The 21,134-nt window shown below is 42.4% G+C and overlaps 1 protein-coding gene across 3 annotated transcripts in view; it reads left to right on the top strand.

Moving 5' to 3' along the window:
* The first annotated feature begins 459 nt into the window (after positions 1-459).
* Positions 460-21,134, top strand: part of SLAIN1 (SLAIN motif family member 1) — a 58,761-nt gene continuing 38,086 nt past the window's right edge. For 2 of the 3 annotated variants that reach the window (XM_027781036.2, XM_027781034.2), the window contains exons 1-3: positions 4,470-4,583; positions 17,914-18,852; positions 19,407-19,593. Coding sequence is in view for 1 of the 3 variants with exons in the window: in XM_055802893.1 (XP_055658868.1) it covers positions 853-1,337; positions 4,444-4,583 (625 nt within the window). In the remaining 2 variants the exon portion in view is untranslated. Of the gene's footprint in view, positions 1,338-4,443; positions 4,584-17,913; positions 18,853-19,406; positions 19,594-21,134 lie in introns of those variants that run through there. The other variant, XM_055802893.1, reaches the window with a different exon arrangement.

Below are 21,134 nucleotides of genomic sequence, written 5' to 3'. Positions count from 1 at the left end.
TCCACACTGGGAGATGAAGGACAATGTAAAAACACTACAAGGAGCGAACATTACCCGTGCAAGACTTGAAGGCAACAAACCCGCCTGCGTACGTGGACTGCGTTAAAGGAAGCCATCTCAATACAAGGGCGTCTTTCATCTCGGGGGCTCTCCTACACAGAAACGCTTAGGTAGTTACGTGGCTTTCTGCTACGCTTGGTTCCGTCTTCCTGCTGCACCAGCAACGCTATCTTTAAAAATACGTGGCTTTGCTCGCTGTGAATCAAAACTCCCAGAATCAGCACAAACCCACAACCGCCTGCTTTCGGCTGAATTCGTCCTTTCAAGCCCAACAAAGCCCCTACTTGTGATTCCCATTCCCATCACACTTTAAATCCGCATAATTACAAACCCGACACCACCGGGCTCTAATTACACGGCTCACGGGAGGAGCGGCGTCCTGGGCCGCATCCAGCACGCGGGGGGGGGGGGCGGGGGGCGGCACCTTTGTTTAAAGCCCCGGGCGGAGGCGGCCCCGCCGCCCCCAGGCCTGCCCGCGGAGCTCCTCGCGGAGGCGGCCCCGCCGCCCGTCCCTGGGCTGATGGCGGGGCGGCCGGGCGGCTCTTTGTTCCCGCCGTGTGCGTGTGCGCGGCGCTCCGGCTGCCGGAGTGGGAGGGGATCCCACCCGCGTCCCCGCCGCCGCTGACGGGAGGCGCGGCGAGCGGGGCGGGCGGCGCAGCTCAGCGCAGGGCCGGGCCGGGCCCCCAGCGCGGCCAGCGGCGTTCCCGTCTGCCCGCCGCCCGCGGGGCCGGGCGCTGCCCTCCGGCGGCGCGGCGGAGCAGGTGCCGGCGGCGGTGCCGGCGGGGCGGCGGGATGGAGGCTGCCTTGCTGAAGCCGGCGATGATGGCGGAGGTGAAAGGGAGCGGCGCCGGCCCCGCCGTCAGCGCCGAGCTGGAGGTGAAGAAGCTGCAGGAGCTGGTGCGGAAGCTGGAGAAGCAAAACGAGCAGCTCCGCAGCCGCGCTGCCGCCGCCGCGGTCGCCGCCGGCCCGCCCAGCCCGCACCTGCTGCTGGCCCCGCCGCCGGCCGCCGCCGCGCTGCGCCCCGCCAGCCCCCCCTCGGCGGCGGGCGGCGGGGCCGCGTCGTGCTTGCCCAGCCCGGTGCCCACCCTGCTGTGCGCCGCTGCGCTGGGCCCGCCGGAGCCCCTCGCCTACTTCAAGCCTTCGCCCGGCTTGGCGGCGGCCGGCGGCGGCGGACAGGAGCCCGGCGGCGGCGGTCCGGGGGCGGCGGCCACGGTGCTGGACGAGGTGGCGGTGCTGGAGCTGGAGGACGGCGGCTGCGGGCAGGACGAGGATACCTGGTACGTGCGGCGCGGCCCTGCCCCGCCCCGGCGCGGGTGGCCGTGGCCCCCAGCCCCCGCAGCGCTCGCCCCGCCGCTGCTCGCCAGGCCTCCATTAGCATCCCCCAGCCCACTCCGATCCACTTGATCTCCTGCTTAAACTTAAATCTGCCCTTTAAAAAAAAAAAATTAATTATTTTTGTTTTCATTCCCCACCCCCACCCCCCCGAAACGTGCGGTCCCTGCGGCGGGGGGGCCGTGCCCGCGCTCAGGCGCAGGTGGGGGCTGCACCGGCCGTGGCGCCCTCGGCCGGGGCGGGGGCGGTCTGTGCTCGTTTCCCACTCGGAGTTAGATCGCCTCTCTCTAATGACAGGTCTCAGCCTAGTTTCAGCCTCCTGTTTACATAAGGAATTAAAAATAGCGAAATTGTTCCGGGAAAGCCTTTATTTGCGCCGCGCTGCCTCCCCATCCTAAAATCTCTGCCCAATTGCCTCCCACCTTCAGGGATTTGGGAGGGCTTTTGTCTTTTAGACATTGATCCAAATGGGTGGTTGCGTATCTTCAGCGCCCACGTTGCTCCCAAAGGCATGGCTGGGTGCTAGTATAGTCAATAAAGCATGAATGAATAGTGAATGAATAAAGCAGAAAATAAAATCACCGAGGGGAATGATGGCACTCACTTAAAAACAAACAGAAGAGGAGATTACAGGCTAGAGATACAAGTAAATAAGTAATCCTGGTGTCTCAAAACTTGTCGTAGTAATGTGGACGAACGTTGTAGGGATGCTGCTGGAATACTATGGGAAACATCGGCTGTGTAATCATGTTACACATAATTCGTGCTCAATTGTTTTAAAGTGTCAGTAATAAAATATTGTTTATCTTTAAATAACTGTTTTCAGTATCTGCGAAAGCTTCAGTGTAGTTTATGTGGCTGGTTTTTACATCTAGCTGAAGTTTAGGCCAGCCAAGAATAAAATACAGTATAATGCAGCCGAGATGCATTTAAACATCCTTATTTTTGGTAGAAGAGAAGGGATTTGAAAATCAGTCTAAATATGGGAAATATCTCCTGTATGCTGGTTCTGTGTCCTTCATGATACAAATAATACCATATTGCTATTTCAGAAAATAGCTTTTAAGAATCATCAATAAATTGCATAGGAATTTTTGTCAGTGTTGTTTCATTGTATGTACTGTTAGCCTGCGCAGGGCCGTTTGGGGCTTGTCAGTCTGGACTTGAATCAAATTTTACATCACTTCTTACCCCTGACTTACCTTCACATGAAGGAATCTCAAATTTGTTTTATCCCATCCTGTTAAACAAAACGTTTTCCCTGTTTATGTTTATGGGTGGTGGACAGTCATTGTTATTTCGTGTTCCTGTTTGATTTGTCCCCTGGAAGCAATCCTGAATGCTTTGGGGGCTGGGGGTGGGGTGGGGCAGAACTTACCTTCATGTCAGATATCTATGTGTCCACAGAAAGAATTTCATGACAGGGATTTGTTAACAAATTTATTCCAGTAAGAGCTAATTGTTTTAGCTGTTGAACGTTTTTGGTTCAAGGCTAAATCTCTGCCATTGTCCGTGAGAGGTCAGCTGTGTGATGCCAGCTACTTGGGGCTTTTTTGCAATGTCAGTCTTTAAAGCCTGCTATCTGGAAAGCCAAAGACCAATGCATATCCTACTTGATGATTAGTAATTTTAGGCCTTAAATACCTTTGCTTTTTTTTTTTTAACTGCAGTTACCAAAAAAATGTAGAATTGGCATCGTTGCAGACAAGTCAGACCTCTTTCTGCTGTTCAGCCTTTTGCACATCAGTCACATGTTTAGCTTTTGAAGTACTTCTGCAGGTTAACAGGAAAGCTGAAAGCTTTCATCTTATTTTTTGGGGGGTTGTTTTTGTTTTTCTCAGTATCACTTTTTTAAAATGTGTAGTCAGGGGAAATGAGTCCTCTCCTCAGAGAAATTCAGTAGTTGATCTCTGCTGGGACTGCCAAGAGAGAGCAATCACAGTGAGGGTATTTATTCCTTGTGAGCTGGACAGAGTGCTGGTTGACTCAAAGGAGAAAAAAACCCAAAGATGGGGCAGACACTGGAGAACAGTTGCTCTTGGGGGACTTTGGTAACTGTTGAGCCAAAACCCTAAAGGTGAAAGACTGCTAGCTGTTCTTTTTTGTATTTTTTTTTTTTTTGGTCTTGCCTTTTGCACCTCCCATGTGCTGGTGAGTGAGGATCAGCCTTTTGACTGTCCGCAGCCCCATCGATCGGAGGCGGTCAGGCCAGGGAGCTGTGCAGCCAAGAATAGTTCCTTTCCTGGGAGATTTGCACTTTCCCAGGTGAACCATTGTCTGCTTGTGTCTGCTAATCTGCAAGGGCAACAGCAGCAAGGCAGATCCCAGCTTCAAGAATTTCCCCATGAAATCTGCTTTGATACTTGGCTTCCTAGTGTGCTTGACCATCTGATTAGTTGCCTACACTTGTCTGAGAATAATGCATATATGCTCGCTTTTCTTGCACTTTTTTTTTCTGCTGGAATTGAATATCAGAATTGGATTTTCATTGTTTCTCAGAAAATGTTTAATGTTTAAAAATCTGACTTGTACAACATTCGGCTCATCTGGGAGGAGGTACTCTGTATGAAAATTAAATGTAATCAGCATTCTGACAAGTTGATTAAATTGTTATAGGTAAACGAGTGAAATAGATAACAGTGAAATTATGATTTAAATATAAAATCAAATACTGGAAATTAGATGGTTTCAATAAAGATAAATATATAGGGAAAGATTGATAGCATCTCTGGTGTGTGTGTGTACAGCACTTAATGCATTTGAAGTTTGGGGCAGTCCTGAAATTCAGGTAATGAGATGGCAGATTTTTATGAGAAACCTGCTTGAACTTTGTTTTGATGTGCCAGGCTGTAAAGTTCATATTTTGCCACCCACTTTGAGGAGGAAAGGAGAAAACAAAAGTAATGTGAACTCTTCTACTTCAGAATATCTTTTGTTATTAGATATACTGTAGGGCTTTGCATTGTTATAAATGATTAGTGGGCAGGAAAGAACACAAAAGTTTTAAGTATTGCACATCTTGCTGATATTTGTGTGTGTATTTTGGTTAAGGTTGTACGTCTTGCCTACCAAGACTCTCACTCCTCAAGAGAAATCACTGAGTCCTCTGCAGTGGTGCAGACGTGTTCTGGATCATCCAAGTCCTGAGATAGAGGCTGCAAAACGTTCCCTATGCTTTAGATTGGAACAAGGTAATCTTATTCTTTGAGTTTCTTTACTAGTAAGTTGGCATTTTTGGTCTGGCTTTTCACTTGTGTTTGCTTTTTTCCACAGTTTAGCAAGCTTTACGAATGGCAAACATGCAGGTTTTTTCCTATGTATTCAAGTCTTCCTCCACTACATAAATGCCAACAATTGTTTGAAATATTTTTTTTGTGAACATGCATTTTTTTACAATGTTCTTCTTCATTAATCCTTTTTTTTTCTCCTGCATAACTCTTGTCTTCTAAACTTGACAGTTTTCATCCATTGCTTAAAATAGCAGACCTCTTGCCAGGAAAACTTGGATGCTAACTTTAATATTGATACCTCTATTGAGATTCGAGAAACAGTGCTTTCGGGTTTTTGTAAAGTCAAAAATTATCACAGTGCTTTTTATGTATGTTTTTAAAAACGTATTTGTCCACATCTAATGTAGTATCAGGACATTGCTAAGTGTAGGACAGACCAAGAAGGGCTGTAACTTGACTGCTGGCACCGCTTTGTTGGGCTCTCATTAGTCTCAGGTACTGGGATCAATCTGATGGCTATTTGGTGCCAGTGAACTTGTAGTTGCATCTGGGCATGCTGAATTCTGATCTAAATAAATATCAGCCAGCATTATTTTTACTTTTTTACCATCTAGGGTCCCATTAGGATTGTAGTAAGTGTTGTTGAAGAAAGCGATCAAGGCAGGATATTATCTTAAGGGTTATAACTCACTAGGCAAGGAGCAGCAAATGAACAATATAGGAAGATGACAGGAGAAGGAAATAAAGCTAATGACAATACGAGCATATGGGCGTATCAGTTAGCTACAGCCGTCATTAAGAGAGATTGAGCATGTTCCTGTATGCTGTGGAGGATATGGGTAGCTGTGGATTAGTCTTATCCAAAATCCGGCGTTTAACTGAGTCGGTCTCTGAAGGCGTCTGTCTCTTTATATTGACTGTAAAAGATTCTATGATGATTGTTTTCCTAGCCATATTTAGTTGAGCTCAGTTAGGTGGGCCAGACTGCAGGTCCTATGTTGGTAATCGTCCCATCTAGCTTTAGGGTGGAACTTGGCTCATGATTTGGACACTTGATTCAGGCATCTGTGGTGTGAGCTGGGTGTCTGTGTGTGGCAGTCAGTGGGAGTTTTGGCCGTAGGGTCAGAGGAATTGGGGGAGCTGCTTGGGTGACAAGGTGTAGGTGTTGGCCTTAAAATGAAGTCAATTGCTCGCTTGAGCCCACGGACAGCCGTGGGTGCTTGGTACTCCCATCTGCTCACCTGAAAGTGTCTCTGGTGTAGGGCACCCCAGTCTGGTTTAGAAGCTCAGTTTAGATTGCCCCACAGAGGCATCTAGTGCCATTTGAGATGGCCTTGCTTACCCTGGTTCCCACTCAGGATAGATACACATCTTCCATAGGTCCTGTGGCTTATCTGTCATTCCTTTGATGGCATAATGGACTCACAAGGGCCCCTCAGATGAGGAAGTGCATCTAGGTATGGGCAACTGAATCAAGCCCATAATGTGAATGCAGAAGCAAGCCAGAGGAGCGCGTGACCTGTTTTTCCCCTTACAAGTTATTATTTAAATTTAATAGACAATAAAGGTGAAATTATTGTTTCAAATTCAAATCACTCTGTGCTTATCAGTTCAGTCTCTGTGCAGAAGTCACACTGAGTGACATGTGTCAGAGCTATGTTGACAATGAATTGCTTTGATCCATATGGTCTACTCCTGGTGCTTGTTTCATGAGTTTCTTGGGTTTGGTAAAAAGTTTCTGAGAGACTATATAAAACTCATTATGGGAGCAGTGTGTTCAAGGAGGGAATGGACTCGTTTTTCTACTGCAGCAATTCTATCCTAAAATTGTTTTAATTAGTAATTCAGTTAGACTTGATTAACTCTCACATTTCTAAAGATTTTTATTACCTGTGCTTTTACAAATTACGTAATAAGCAAATGTCATATTTCTTACCCTAATTTTGTAGAAGTTGTTTTCACAGTATTTATTTCTTCCTCAGTTTTGAAACCATGTGTGAGATTTTTGTAAGAATCTAGTAATTCTGTTTTAAAAGCACAACAAACTTTTTGTAATCTGACTTTTCCTGGGTTTTGTTTTGCAGTGCACTCTTAGCAGTAATTATGTGTGTATGAATACATTCACATAATTTTATCCTGATTTTAAAAGTGTCTCAGTAAGAATGGCATTCTTCTTTTCTGGTACTGAAGTTTAAAACTTGTGCTTGTAAGTTGAACAGTGCTTTTCCCTTTTATCCATATGCCTTGCAAGGATGTTTTAGAGGGATTTTGAAATCTAGTTGTGCCTCTTCTGTTTGGTACTGAGTCGATGGTACTTGAGAATTACTAAATGTGTAGTCAAAAAACATTTATAATATACCAATGTGTGGTTTCTGAAATGGCTTACAGGTAGAATTTGCTTAGTAATTTTGTCCATGGTGCATTAAACAAATAATTAATCCAGTTTTAGGTACTATAGTGCACATAGAAATAAAAAGCAGTAGAAACTCATTTTTGCCTGCAAAGTCAGCATATCTGAGTAAGTGCATGCAGAGAGTGTGATCCAAATGTAATAAAATTTTGCCAGGCTATTTTTCTGAGTTTTAATTGATTCCTGTTCTCTTCCTAAGATTTTTAAATCTGTGCCTATTTATTCCTGCTCTTGTAAATTTTCCTTATTACATTATATCCTGATTTTCATAGAAGTAGTCATTTGTTGTCTGAAATATCCCAGTGTTAGGATAGTGCATAACAAGGCTAAAAGTCTTGTGAGAGACCTGCCAAAGCAGCCGTAGGTGATGAAACGCTGCAATGACTACATCATCTTTCAGGCTGGAGAAACACTCGAATGATGTTATTTTCTTATTGCCTTGTTCTCACCAGCTTGTTTCTTTTCTAGTGAAAATTACTGTTTTAAGTATGTCATGGTGGAAGTAAGATTTCATCTTGTCGTAAATCTGTAAGTGTATAAGCACAGCGGTGGTCTCTAGCAGGTGATTCTTATGTGAACTACTGTGAGAACCTGGACAAGCTTCTCAACCTTCCTCTGGTCCACCACTAATTAGGTAAAACTTCTATTGTGTTTATAATGAGCTAGGCTTATTGCAAGCCCTGTTTCCGTGGATTAAACGTGCTAGCTTTAAGGAGGATGAAAGTTAAATGTAACCTCTTAGGATAAGATTTTTTCTTGGAATTGTTCCTGTTTTCTGTGAGCATTTATACTGTTGAGGTAATAATACTTGTTTATGGGGTTTGGGTTTTTTTTTTCCTCTGTGGCCTGACCTGGATCACTACTTTCTTTTTGCTTTTCTTCAGTCATCTTTTTGTTTGAAACCTTTCTGGTTTGTTTTGTTTACAGCAATTATCTTATCTACTGTAGTAGAGTCAGTTTCCCTCTCCCTTTGTTTTTTAATCTTCCTGTCTGTTTTATTTCTTTTGATGCATTCAAATCATCAGGGCCACATTAACAGTCTTAACAGTGTGGTGGATCATCTTCTGTATTTTCTTGGTAGTACTTGGAGATGTTGGGACATGGCCGTATTAAGCCCTGTGAGCACAGGGATGTGATGTGTAAAGTTCCTAGCTGATGCAGATGGGTATAACCCCTCTAAAATAGATGGCATGGTGTTGATTGACATCCTGGCTGAAGATACCCTGTGTGGCTTCACTCCTGTAAAAGGCTCTGGGGCAGGCAGGTGGATAAACTGAGGAGTTAAGCAGCTTAGCAAGGAGTCAGTCTGTAGGAGCTCAGCTTTTATGCAGGGCTTCAGAGCATATCTCATCCAATTCAGCCTTCCAGACAGAAAACTCCTCTTTCCTGGAGAATGAAATATTGGCTAGATTCAGAGTTTGGCTTTAGATAAGTTCTTATTCAGAAATACTCCTTCAGATCTTTACAAAGAGTAAGCAACAGAAGTCTGTAGGTTTTGCAGTTGGCTGCAGTAACTTAGAGCTTTAAGATTAAACTCTGCTTCATTTCTTAAAATGAGTAATGTGCTTCAGGGTGAATGCTGTTATGTTGTCTGTGGATGAGAAGGTATGCTGTGAAACAGATCTGTGGTAGTTTCTCTCCAATTGCTTATGATTTTACAAAAACCAGGAATCTAATCGGTGACCTTTTAGCCTTTATTGTGCTGGATCTCTGTCACATGTCAGTTAAGTTTCATATCTAAACATATAACATACCTGCAAGAAAAACTAGGGGGGAAGGAAAAAATCCCAAACCAAAACAAACGATTTATTTTGACAGTACTGTATTCTTTTTACATGTAACAAAAAAAAAAACAAAACAAACCCAAAACAAACCAAAAATCCCCAACAACTTGCAGCTGGTAGGGCCCCAGGCGGCAGGTTTTACCTGGACATACAGCTTGCTGCTTACACAGAAAGAGGCGAGGTTCTGTCTCATTTTCCTGATTCTCTTCCACTTCCCAAGCGTTCATAGTGAAGTCATTTAGTTTGGAGTCTTTAAGATACAAAATACATTTCATCAGCTGCTAAGGATTTATCATGGGGAATTTCTATAATGTAGTCTAGCAGCAGTAGCAAACAGAAAATACTGTAACTGGATAAAAATTTTTACTTTGTATGCATGAGCTGGATCCAGTGCTGCACCCAGTGCAAGGTGGGATTTTTTTATTATTTTCAAATAGGTTTAAGTTTATTTGCTGTCCATTGATGCATCAGCAATGTATGTTGTGGCACTCAGGACTGGATTAATAAGATTTAATACAGCTTTCTCATTCTTATTTTTCATATAAATGAAGATTAAAGTTTTACGTAAAATGCTTTTGGGGTCGCAAATGGTAACGTCCTGAAGCTTGCAGATGATTGCATTTTTGTTTCCCTCATAAATAATAAAATGTCTAAAGCTTTAGAAGGAATGAATTAAGTGGCATGACAGATTTGGTTTTGTTTTGTGTGTGTTTCTGATAATAAAGGGTGATGTGCAACTGTAACTCCTATCAGCATCTGAGCACCTTTCGGGGAATGTGACATCTCAGAGGACAGGATGCATAGCAGTGTTCTGCTGTAGTATGAGCTTAGTGCTCAGAGTACACATATACATGCGTTTATTTGATGTAACCTGTTGTAACAGCTGCATAATTCCAAGGAGTTCTTAGAGATTTTGCAAATACTGGTATCACTGGATATTCTAACACAGCTGCAAGATGATTGGTATGTTTCAATTTGGAAAAACTTGGGTTTGATATTCTACTTGCATTTCAAGCAGAGTATTTCTGTCTATCTGGAACATTTCTGCTCGGCAAGTACATTTCAAGATAAAGTGTTTGGTTGAAAACCCTTATGGCAACAAATGCACAGAAGATCAGACACTTTTTATCCATTTCAAGGATATCTTTTGCCTTTTTAATATAGCTCTTAGATATGACTTCTTTGAAAGTCATTCTACTTTTCTTTGAATTATAATATATGTACTGTTTAAGAATTTAATTTCATATTTGGAGATTGTTGTGCATCACAATTAAATATTTTCTTAGAATTGATTTCTGGTTGTCATTATAAAAAGATACTAAATTCTGAAGTCTTTGTAAAGGTTGGTAGAGAGGTGGTGTTGGTTTTCTTAACATCAGTTGAGAAGATACCCATCCCTTTTTAGAGTGTAAGTGTTCTGTTAATCCACAGTAGCTACTGAGTTGGAATTATCAACTCATCATGAGTGGCTGAACAGCTAGAAACACTGTCAAATTTTACATGAGGATTTCAGTAGGCTTATTTAAAATAGGAATAACTTAGGCTTGCAAAATAGTCTCAGTCTGTAATGCAGCATATGTTTAAAAGCAGTAGTAGTAGCATCAACCCTGACAGTTAACATTAAAAATACAGGCACAATTAGTGTTATCCAGCAGAGTACTAATTGCTGGTTTTGTTACCAAAATATGCAGCTAGTTTCCTGGATAGAAATTAAAAAGAAACCTAGTTTTTATTAATGGTCCTGGAGGCACTTGAAAGCTTAACCCCTGAAGATATTTTTTCTATGGAAAGGAGGTTCTTCTCAAAACAGTGCTGTTCTGGAAGCTGTCGTTTCATTTTTGCTCCTGATAGTCTATAATGTCTTGCTCATTGTTTGCTGGTCCCCAAATTACTGTTACAGCTTCTGCTGATTTTCTTTCACTGTCTGTTTTTGATGTATGCTGAAGAGAGCTGGGAGGGGAGTAACGTTCTGGAATGTAGATGAGCCTCCCCCATGTGGTATATAGAGGTAGCACTGCTTCTTTACTAAAATGTTTATTTCTGTATTTTTGCTTTCAGGGAGCACTTAAGTTCTTGTCTTCACAGCACTGCATCTTTTGAGATGCTTTTGTTCTGACTGTTTTATGCCGTGATGCCTAAGTATATTTTTGTTGGTTACTTCTGGCATATAGTCCACAGTCCTGTAAATATGCCATACAGTCTTTCTCCTTGGCAGCTGACCTCACGTTTTAATATATTAGGAAGATGTCAATTATCTGCACTTACTTAACCAAGTGTTCCATATCCAGCACTTCTCAGTTCGTATTTTATGGAAATACAATATTTATACAATATTTACACCAGTCATTTTCTTTTACATAAGAGTTCACACAAAAGTTACTGTAATAAAATAAAACTTTTTTGACTCTACCTGATACTGAAATGTAGTCAGTAAGCTCTGACCTGAATACTTGAGGCATAGGCATTTTGAGAGTTGCTTGATCTTTATGCTGCAAGACAGAAGATGTTAGTACAAATGACAGAAGTATAGGAGTTTATAAAAATAAAATTCCTGAGCATTTTATTAATTTTTCTTTCATGAGCCTCCCTTAAAATGCTGTTTTCTTAATTCTACTTCTAGAGTGGGTTGTATTTGTAAAATGTATTATTACAGAAAATGTTTTCTTGTGGAATAATCACTTTTGGTAGGGTCACTAAGCCATCATTAAAGTCTTTTGAATGTGGCTTGATCAAACACTGTAATGGAATGCTTCATTAAAAGCTTTGCACTTCTGAGAAGTCTGAGGGAGAAAAGTAGTATAAGTATGCCTGCAGGACAAAAAATTGCTTTTGTCAGAAAAAAAAGCTGAAAACCTAGGTAATTCTTGTTTTGAAAAGCATTTGCAGCAATTTAAAGTTTACATTTTTACCAATTTAAAAGGATCGTAAGAAAAATACAAAATAAGAAGATAAAGTCACAAAATATACTTCATGTTCTTGAATATTTTAGTTTAAAGTATTTAGTTATGAGATTTTATGGAAAACTGATATGAGGTAACGATTAATTTTTAAAGTGATATCGAGCTAATGCCTTTAGCGTTTTTTTTCATTGGTTTATTTATTTTTAAAATGTTTTTATTTTATTACCACAATAAAAGTCATATAAACCAAAACAGAAGAGGTATTGGATCACATCCGCTGGTGAATTTGGACAACCATTATCACTTCTGTGGTGTGAAGTACTTGTAAATAGAGTCTACACAGCTAGCAGACCTGAGATTAAACCCACTTTGTAACATGAGAGAACTCCGTACCATAACTGCATTTTGAGAGAGCTTTTTTCTTGAATGTGGATAGCTGAATATACCCAACCCTGTGTGCCCCGCTACTGCAGAGGGGCATTGCAAGTGCATTCTGACTTGGAGCAAGTGTTTTCCCACTTCTGAAAAGAAAGGCAGCTTCTCTTGTATTCACTTGTCTTCCTCCGTTATGTAGTGCCGGTGTTGATCTTGCTACCTGTGCTGTATTAATTCAGGATGAGATGGCTTGTACCTTGAAATGTACATTTCTAGAATGGTTACACATAGAAGTAGAGGTGGCTAACCTTGGACATATCCTCACGCAGTCAGATAAATTCCACTGTAAGAGTTCATGAGTTATATCCTCTGCTGCGTAGGAGGGAAGATCAGTTAATTTCTCTTCTCAGCTTTGTCTGCAGCTGCTGGAGGACAGGTTGTTTCTAAGTATGGTAAGAAATCAAATCTCAGGTAACTAAAGAGCTTCTTTTGGTGCTAAAGGTTATGAATAATTTTACAAACCTTAGTAATTTAAGTTAGATACCTGGGAAAAACTGGGTACCCATTGACTCTGAAGAAGCTAAAGGGCAGTTCATCTAGCCTGTCTTACTTGATTCTTAAACAGTTGTCCGAACTGAGTATGGAGATGCTTGTTTCTCTCTGCTAATTAGAAAAGATGTTAACATCTGAAGGAGTGAAATGGCAGTATTCCCTTATACTTTTAACAAGTCTTGAATACCCTCTGCATTTTGGAAGAATAGCCTGATGCCTTTTATTCAGAGATCGTTTCTTACTGTCTTTTCAGTCATGGCACTTTAGACCTTGCTCATAATAATTTGTTTAGATGCCTAAGTTCATTCTTCAGAATAGGGACACACAGGGCACTTGGGGGGTTTTTTGGTGTTTTTGTATACTAGTAGCTTATCTGAGTCTTTCCATATTTGGTGCAAAAATTTTGTGCCACAGTCCAACTATTTCACCAGTGTATGGTATAAATACTGTAGAATGTGTCCTCTAGTCTTAACCTGAAATACATGGGATGTTGCCTTGTGTTGCATCTGAATCACAGAGGAAAATCTGTGTGATTGAATCTTCCTTGGAAAGATTTTTTGTGTCTCAGTTACCAGGACCAGATGTGGATGCAGCTGTTTCTGTTGTCTGATGTAGGTACCTTGTCCTTGGGTCTCAGGCATTTACATGAATTCATGGAACATATATGGCCCAGATTTATTCCACCTAGTTGTAGGCATGTGCCAGATATACCTAATTTAACAGAACAATCGCTTTGGCCATGATTCATTTGTCTTAACAAGGGTGCTAAGTGTAGTTTGATGTGCTGTTGGATCCTTGAGGTACATAGAGGGGGCAGATGGGCATGATACATAAAAGCCTCACTTAACTGGACCAGCTGGAGCACCTGAAATGTCATTACAGTCAGGTTTTAGACAACTGAATCATGCCCTGGCTGTTTTGTACTGAAGGGTGGGCTGTGCTCCAGGCTGTAGGTGTTTCAAAGTGAAGCTGTGTAAGCATATGAGATAAGACACAAGAGAGCACACTCGTCTGTTTCTCCAGAGCTAAAGCTGTTGGAGTCTCAGAACCAGGAGATTCCTCCTCTCCAGGCTACTAAATGTGAGACTGCTGCAATTCCCTGTTCCCATGTCCAGCCAGCTCTAAAACTGGAGTCTTGCTAGCAGATCTCACACCCACACTTGTACTTGCATAGCCATGTGGGTCCCTGGTACCTGCCTGGACCTCCAGTGTTGGGCACCAGGCCCCAGCTTTCTGGTAGCTGACCCCTAGATCCATTGTCCCCACAGCATCCAGCCCCCAAACTTCTGGTCCTATTCACTGGCTAATCTGACTTGATGTTTGTTGGCATCTCACATGCATATTCATATGGACCTCTGTTAGCTGGCCGAGACCCAAAGTCCCTCCAGCATCAAGCCTGTAGCCCTGCAGTTGCTTAATAGTGGGTTTCCAGACTTTGTGTCCTGTTCACTGGCTAGCATGGTTTGAAGTTTGCTCTCACACATGCATGTACATTTGCACACTCACATGTGGCAGAGAAGGCCCTTTGTGCAGAAAAATAGTTAGAAGTAGTAGTACTTTGAAGACTAATCAGGTGCAGGGGTAGCTCATGTCAGTGGCCTGACCAGCAGCATGTTTACACATGGCTGGCCCCTCTCATCCCCTGTGTCTTATATCCCATGGATGTTCCTTACCTATTCATTGTGATCCCTCACTTTCTTTGCCCTTGTCTCCTCCTGACTAAGCAACCTGCCCCTAATTCCTTTTCTGCACTGGTCCCAGTTTTGCTACACCTGTACCCAGATTTGGTATTTCTGTTACTGTTACTTAGGTCGTCTCTACGTTACATGGTGTCACAGATGGGGTTACTAAGACACTGCTGAGCAGGGTGCTGCTCCCCAAAAGGTCCCTGGTGCTCCCTTTTCAGCTGCCTGTGAGATTCAGCTGTTTCTCATGTTAACAGCCCTCACCCCCTGTAAGACCTGGCCATCCCTCACTCGCTGTTAGTCACTTCTGGCAGCTTTACTGTTCCTTGTTTTGTTGAGTAACATCTCCTGTGTGATCTGTAGTTCCTCATGTTGCATCCAGTTACCTTTACTGCTGGCCAAGGAGGACAAGCAATCTCCTGGCATATCTTCATGCAAACGGTCTTTAAAATTCCCATTATAGCCAACAGAAAGACAGAACTGGGTTTGGTTGTCCATGTGTATGGCACTACTAATGCCTTTGAAATGCCCTGAGCAGATGTCTAAATAGCATGAGATGCCTACGTGTAGGTAGCTGAATTGAGCTGTAGACCTCCATTGACTGTTTTCAGAGCTTAGGTTGCAAAACTTAATTGTGGACACTGTCAGTGTGCAGAGGAAATGTCTGCAGGATAGCAATGAATGCCTGAAACAATCCTATGAGAGAAAGTAGATTTCTTTTTCTTCTCAGGGATATATATGTTTGTGTCCTACATTTTTAAGTAAATACTGTTTTTGTTGGTAATGAAACCGCATTGATCTCTTCAATGATACAGGTATTTTTATGCAGGTGACTTGCATATGTAACTGTTAATTTGAAGGAATTACTTTAAGAGTTTTGGAAGGAAAACTTGTAATTATTTTCTAATTAATTCTGGGTGTAGCTTCAGGCTGTAGATTTTAAAATACTAACATATTGGCATGTGGTTCCCAAGGTTTTTCGTGCATGGTGCGGCTGTAAGTATTTATTATTTTGTTGTCTTTTCAGTTTAGAATTGCTTTTTACATGTGAAGAAATTCAGTATGCACTTGTGTGCTGGTAACTTTTCAATCATGTCATTGAAAAGTTACTAGCACACAAGAAAATGAATAGTGCAAGGTAACTTGCATTTGTATATTTGTAGCACGTGAATGGACTTTTAAGTGGCATTAACTGCTAGCGGCTTCCTTTAAAGTCATTTGAAAGCCATGTAAAGATTTGTGTCAGAAATGAAAGTAAGCTGTTAGGGCCTGTCATTTGTTTTATTCTTCAGGCGTGGATCATATAATTCCAATTTCATTGGGCTCAAGGTACTACCACAGTATAGCCTTAGTAAAAGAGTAGGATTGGGTGTTAAGGCTTAAAAATTTGCATCTGACTGGTAGCATTTTTTTCTTTTTTCTTTTTTTTTTTTTTAATTTTAATTTGGCACATAATCTGTTTGTGATTTTTGGCTTTAGGCCATTTTTTCTTCATAACATGTCTTAAGTCTGTTATAGGTGCATGGAAAGATTTTGTGGCCCGTAGTGTGTAGGTGTTAGTAACTTTGTCATTTGTTGTGGTGTTGCCTGCAAATACAGAGGGCTGGGATCAGCATCTGAACACCTTAAGGTCCTTTCTTCCTGGAAGTCCACCATGTCCCTCAAGTAGCTCTGTAAAACACTAGCAAACCTTCTCAATGTTCTTTGTTCCTCATTCCCAACCCATAGGGAAGGCAGGGGAGAGAGCAGTTTGTAGGCCAGCATAAAATAGGGCAGGATGGAATGATGGAGGGAATCACTGCTTCAGCCTGTTCCTCCACAGGGTCACCAATTTTCTTTTTTGTCATTTCTGTTTCATATGTTGCAATTATACCGCCTCATGGTTTTTTAACACCTTCTGAAACATGGAGTGTGAAAAAACTAACTGTAATCACAAGTGGATCTTTGTTTATAAATAAAAAAATAAATTTCACTTTTAAGTAGGCACATATGTTCTTGTTGTGTTTGACTTAGTCCAAAAAGATTTTGATATTTTTGGCTTACGTGGCTGCTGATAAATCTGAGATACTTACTTGGAAAAAACAATTTTCTTTTTATGGAGAACCTTGAAGAAGCATCTCAGACTTTGTTGTCCAAGCCCATTTCTGCTTACTGTGGACATGACTGCTTCTGGTGGTAGAAACGCTTAAAAGTTACAGTACAGTGCTTTTTATCCTGAAAAGGAAGACCTGGGCAGAAGGATGTTGCAGCAATGTAGTAACTGTATTGATGGTGCTTCTGGAACTTGTGTGCTTTGACTCTTGTCTCTTGTGCTTTTCTCATACTTCCCCTGTTGTAATATTCTCGTGGTTGATAATGTTATTCTCCTTCTGTAGCTTATACCTATGTTAATTGTTTGTGAGGAGCAAGGATTGCCTCTTTGTTAAATGCTTGTACAGTTCTTGCTGCATTGTAGGTAGCTCTGGGAGGTACTCGCAAGGTGAAGTTTACTTACGGAATCTCTCTTGAGATGTCTGAAATCACGCCAGGGGAGCTTAAATTTAGGAACGTGCTCTGAGTTAGTGCCAGGAGAAATCAATCTTTCTCTAGAGAGTCTGAAGAGACTAGTCTGCTTAGACTAAAAAGAAGTCATTGCAGAAGCGCTGGCCCCCATGACAGTAATGGTAATGATAGTATTACCTATATCAGTCATTTTACCTATTTTCCTAAAGTAACTGTTTGGTTAGCACTTCTTAATTTGACTCTAGGTTGGTGTTGAACTTTAATTGTACATGAGGATATGCATTCTGAAAACTTTTATTGTATTTGTCGGTCAATTTTACAGTATCTTTGATTTTTGAAGGGATTTGTATCTTTTCTCTGCTTTGGGTAATAGTGTTAACACTTTCTCATAGTAAGTGCGTAACTGTGACACCTGCTATATTTATCCAAAAGCCACAGGGGTCCTGGAGGGTAAGTGCTGCTTTTGACCTTGAATGGATCCCAACTTTAAGCTTTTCCAGTCTGATTCAATATAGGCAGCAGGTATACTTGTGCAAAGAAAAAGGAGTGTGGTATCTTGGAGGAGGGTGTAAGTCAGAAACTGTAGACAGAGAAGCTCTCTTGCAAAACCCTCCTGCCAGAGGTTTAACCTGTGAATAAAGATGGCAAGTGGATATAGTTGTAGGGGGAGCTGTAGTGTGTTTGTGGGTGTTGGATGTAGGAGAAATTCAGGACTAACGAGTAGGGTTAGAAAAAATGCAGTTTAGAGTTTGAATTATTTTCTTTTTTATGTGATGATAAATGATAGTTATGTATATATTTATATATAAAGTGATATAACATATGGGCAGACACATATATTTGAATTCCACCTGGTATGTAATCACGATCCTATACTGCTAGGTGAAGGATGGGAAAACGCCCTTCTATGAGTCTGTTATTCATAGAATGGATCCCTTACCCTTTGTGCTTACCTCACTTGCAGATGATAATGTACAAAAGAAAAAAGAATTATGTATGCTATCAGAAATTTTAAAAAATAATTACATATGCTACCAGAAATTTTAAATTTAGGAAATATAATTAGCTATATTTTTCCTCCAGATGCCTGTTCTCCTGAGCAAGAATTTACATCTTTGATTCAAATTGTAGCTAACGTCTGGTACATATCCACTTAAGAGAACTGTCATATGTTCTGTGTGGCATATAGAAATTAAGTTCTTTTATTAACTAGAGCAAACCCTTGCTACCTTGTCTGAAGTAGTACACTAACTACTATATAATAGTCTGGTGGTTTTTTTAACTGTAGTGCAATGAATAGACTAAAGGAATAGGATGTCTTCAGCAGAAGAGCATGACAGCCCCTTTTGTAGTAGCTGAGCTCTGATCTGCAAGGAGAATTGAACTAATACCTGTTCTTTAAATCAAACAGAGAAGGGATAAGTAGCCTTGCTCCTCGTACTAGAGGAATCACCTAAGTGTGGACTTAAAGAGTGAATGGGCGAAAGCCGTCTTCCTCTGTTTTATGAATGACAGTGAGCCCTTCTTGCAATCTATATTACAAAATCTGTTCTACTCTCTAAAGTAATCCTTTCAACATGTTTGTTTTTAAAAAAATAAATTTAACACTGTAGTTGAATGCTTGCCCTAATTGTTACATACTTATGAAGAGTTTTAGCTGATGTGGTTTCATTTTTGTTTTCTGGAATGGCACTTCTGCTACTGTCTCCTGTCTTCTTATTCAACTCCTGAGACCAAAGCTGCAGAAAGGGAGCCTGTTCATCAGAGGTCTGTGGGACTGCTGTGATTGCAATGACTCAGCTCCTGTACTGAATGCATAGGAAGATAAATACGATGACACAGATGATCTTAGACCTACCAGTGTAAAGACACAAAGACTCAAGACATCACAAAGCAGCTGCTGTTCTCTAAGGGATGAAAACAGCATTTCCAAAAGAATGGATGCACTGCTGTCATTGGGGTTTTAAAACTGCTTTTGGCCGATTGAACTGGAGATATCTAATGTACAATTGCGAGAGATTGGTAAGGTGGGCTTTAAACTGAAGGGCTCGGGGAGGGGTCCAAAGTGGCAATGCTCAGGCCATCACATCCAACTGGGGAATAATCCAGGCCAACCAGAGCAGCAATACATGTTCCTTAACTGCCTTCCAAGATAAGAACCAGGAGGCCAGCCATCTCAAGAGTGTGCAGGGCTATGGTGGATCCACTTGCACCCTGCCTGAGACACCTGCATGCTCAATTACCCACGCGTCTGAAATGCCTGTACACCAGCGTGCTCAGTTTGGGCAATAAACAGCAAGAATTAGAGATCTGTGTGCGGTTGCAGGGCCATGATCTCATTGCAGTTAGAGACATGGTGGGACGGCTTGCATGACTGGAATGCTGTCACGGATGGCTATGTACTTTTTAGGAAAGACAGGCCAGCAAGGAGAGGTGATGGAGTTGCTCTGTGTGAGGGGGCAACTGGAATGTATTGAATTCTCCCTAAGGGTGAATGCAGAATGAGTCAAGAGCTTATGGGTGATGATTAAAGGGAAGGCCAACATGGGTGACACTGTTGTGTGTGTTTACTACAGGCCACCTGATCAGGAAGAGGGAGTTGATGAGGCCTGCTACAGACAGCTGCAGGTAGCCTCACCATCACAGGCCCTGGTTCTCATGGGGGGCTTCAACCACCCTGATACCTGCTGGAAAGACAGCACAGCTGGGCACACACCATCCGGGAGGTTCCTGCAGAGCATTGATGATAACTTTTTGACACAGGTAATGGAGGAGCCAACAAGGCAAAGTGTGCTGCTGGACCTTGTACTCACAAACAAAGAAGGACCAGCTGAGGGCAGCCATGGTGGCAGTGACCATGAGATGGTAGAGTTCAGGATCCTGTGTGGAGGAAGCAGGGCAATAAGTAAGATTGCAACCCTGGACTTCAGGAGAGCAGACTTTTGCCTCTTCTAGGACCTACTTGGAGGAAACCCATGGGTTAGGGCTCTAGAAGGTAGGGGGTGTCCAAGGCAACTGGCTAATATTCAAGCATCGTTTCCTCTAAGCTCAAGACTGGTGCATCCCTATGAGTAAGCAATCAAGCAGAAGGGGCAGGAGGCCTGCATGGTTGAGCAAGTAGCTTCTGGCAAACCTCAAACAGAAGAAGGAAGCTTATGGGATGTGGAAAAGGGGACAGGCCGCTTGGGAGAAATATAGGAATGTTGTCAGAGTACGCAGGGTTGCAATGAGGAAGGCTAGCGTCCATTTGGAATTAAATCTGGTGAGGGATGTCGGGGACAAAAAAAAGGGCTTCTTCAAGTGCATCAGCAGCAAAAGGATGACTGGGGAAAATGTGGGCTCGCTGCTGAATGAGGTGGGTGCCTGGTGAGGAAGGATAAAGAAGGCAGAGTCACTGAATGCCTTATTAGCTTCAGTCTTTACTGCCAGATCTGGCCCTCAGGTTTCCTAGACCCTGGAGGCAAGAGAGAAAGTCGAGAAAGGCTCACTCTTGGTTGAAGAGGATCATGTTAGAAATTATTAAAGCAAACATGATACCCACAAATCCATGGGTCCCAACCGGATGCATCCCTGAGTGCTGAGTTTGCTGGCAGATGTTATTGCTGAGCCACTCTCATCATCTTTGAAAGGTCCTGGAGGACAGGAGAGGTGCCTGAGGACTGGAGGAAAGCCTGTGTCACTCCAGTCTCCAAAAGGGCAAAGAGGAGGACCCAGGGAAGTACAGGCCAGTCAGCCTCACCTGCATCCCTGGAAAGCGGATGGAACAGCTTCATCCTGGAGGTCATCTGTAAGCATGTGGAGGAAAAGAAGGTTATCGGGAGCAGTCAGAATGGATTCACCAAGGGGAAATCATGCCTGACCAACCTAATAGCCTTCTACTATGGAATGGCTGGCTGGGTAGGTGAGGGGAGAGCAGTGGATGTTATCTGTCTTGACCTCAGGAACATTTTTGACACTGTCTCCCATAACATTCTCAAGCTTAGGAAGTGTGAGATGAGTGACAGGGAGGTAGATTGAGATCTGACTGCAGGGCAGAGCTCAGAGGGTTGCCATCAGTGGTGCAGAGTCTAGCTGGAGGCCTGTAGCTACCAGTGTACCCCAGTGGCCAGTACTGGGTGAAGTCTCACTCAACTTACTCATCAGTGACCTGACTGAAGGGACAGAGTGCACCCTCAGCAAGTTTACTGATGATACAAAACTGGGAGGAGTGACTTGCAGGAGTGAAATAATGGTCTCAATGACATATCAATATGATCCTAGTTGAAGACGCTTTACTTAAGTTTCTGCAAGTTCATAAACAATTT

The sequence above is a fragment of the Falco peregrinus genome, chromosome 4 (genome assembly GCF_023634155.1).
Source record: "Falco peregrinus isolate bFalPer1 chromosome 4, bFalPer1.pri, whole genome shotgun sequence".
Taxonomy (NCBI): Eukaryota; Metazoa; Chordata; class Aves; order Falconiformes; family Falconidae; genus Falco; species Falco peregrinus.
Note: the sequence above shows the minus strand (reverse complement) of the source record. Positions and strands in the feature narration are given on the sequence as shown.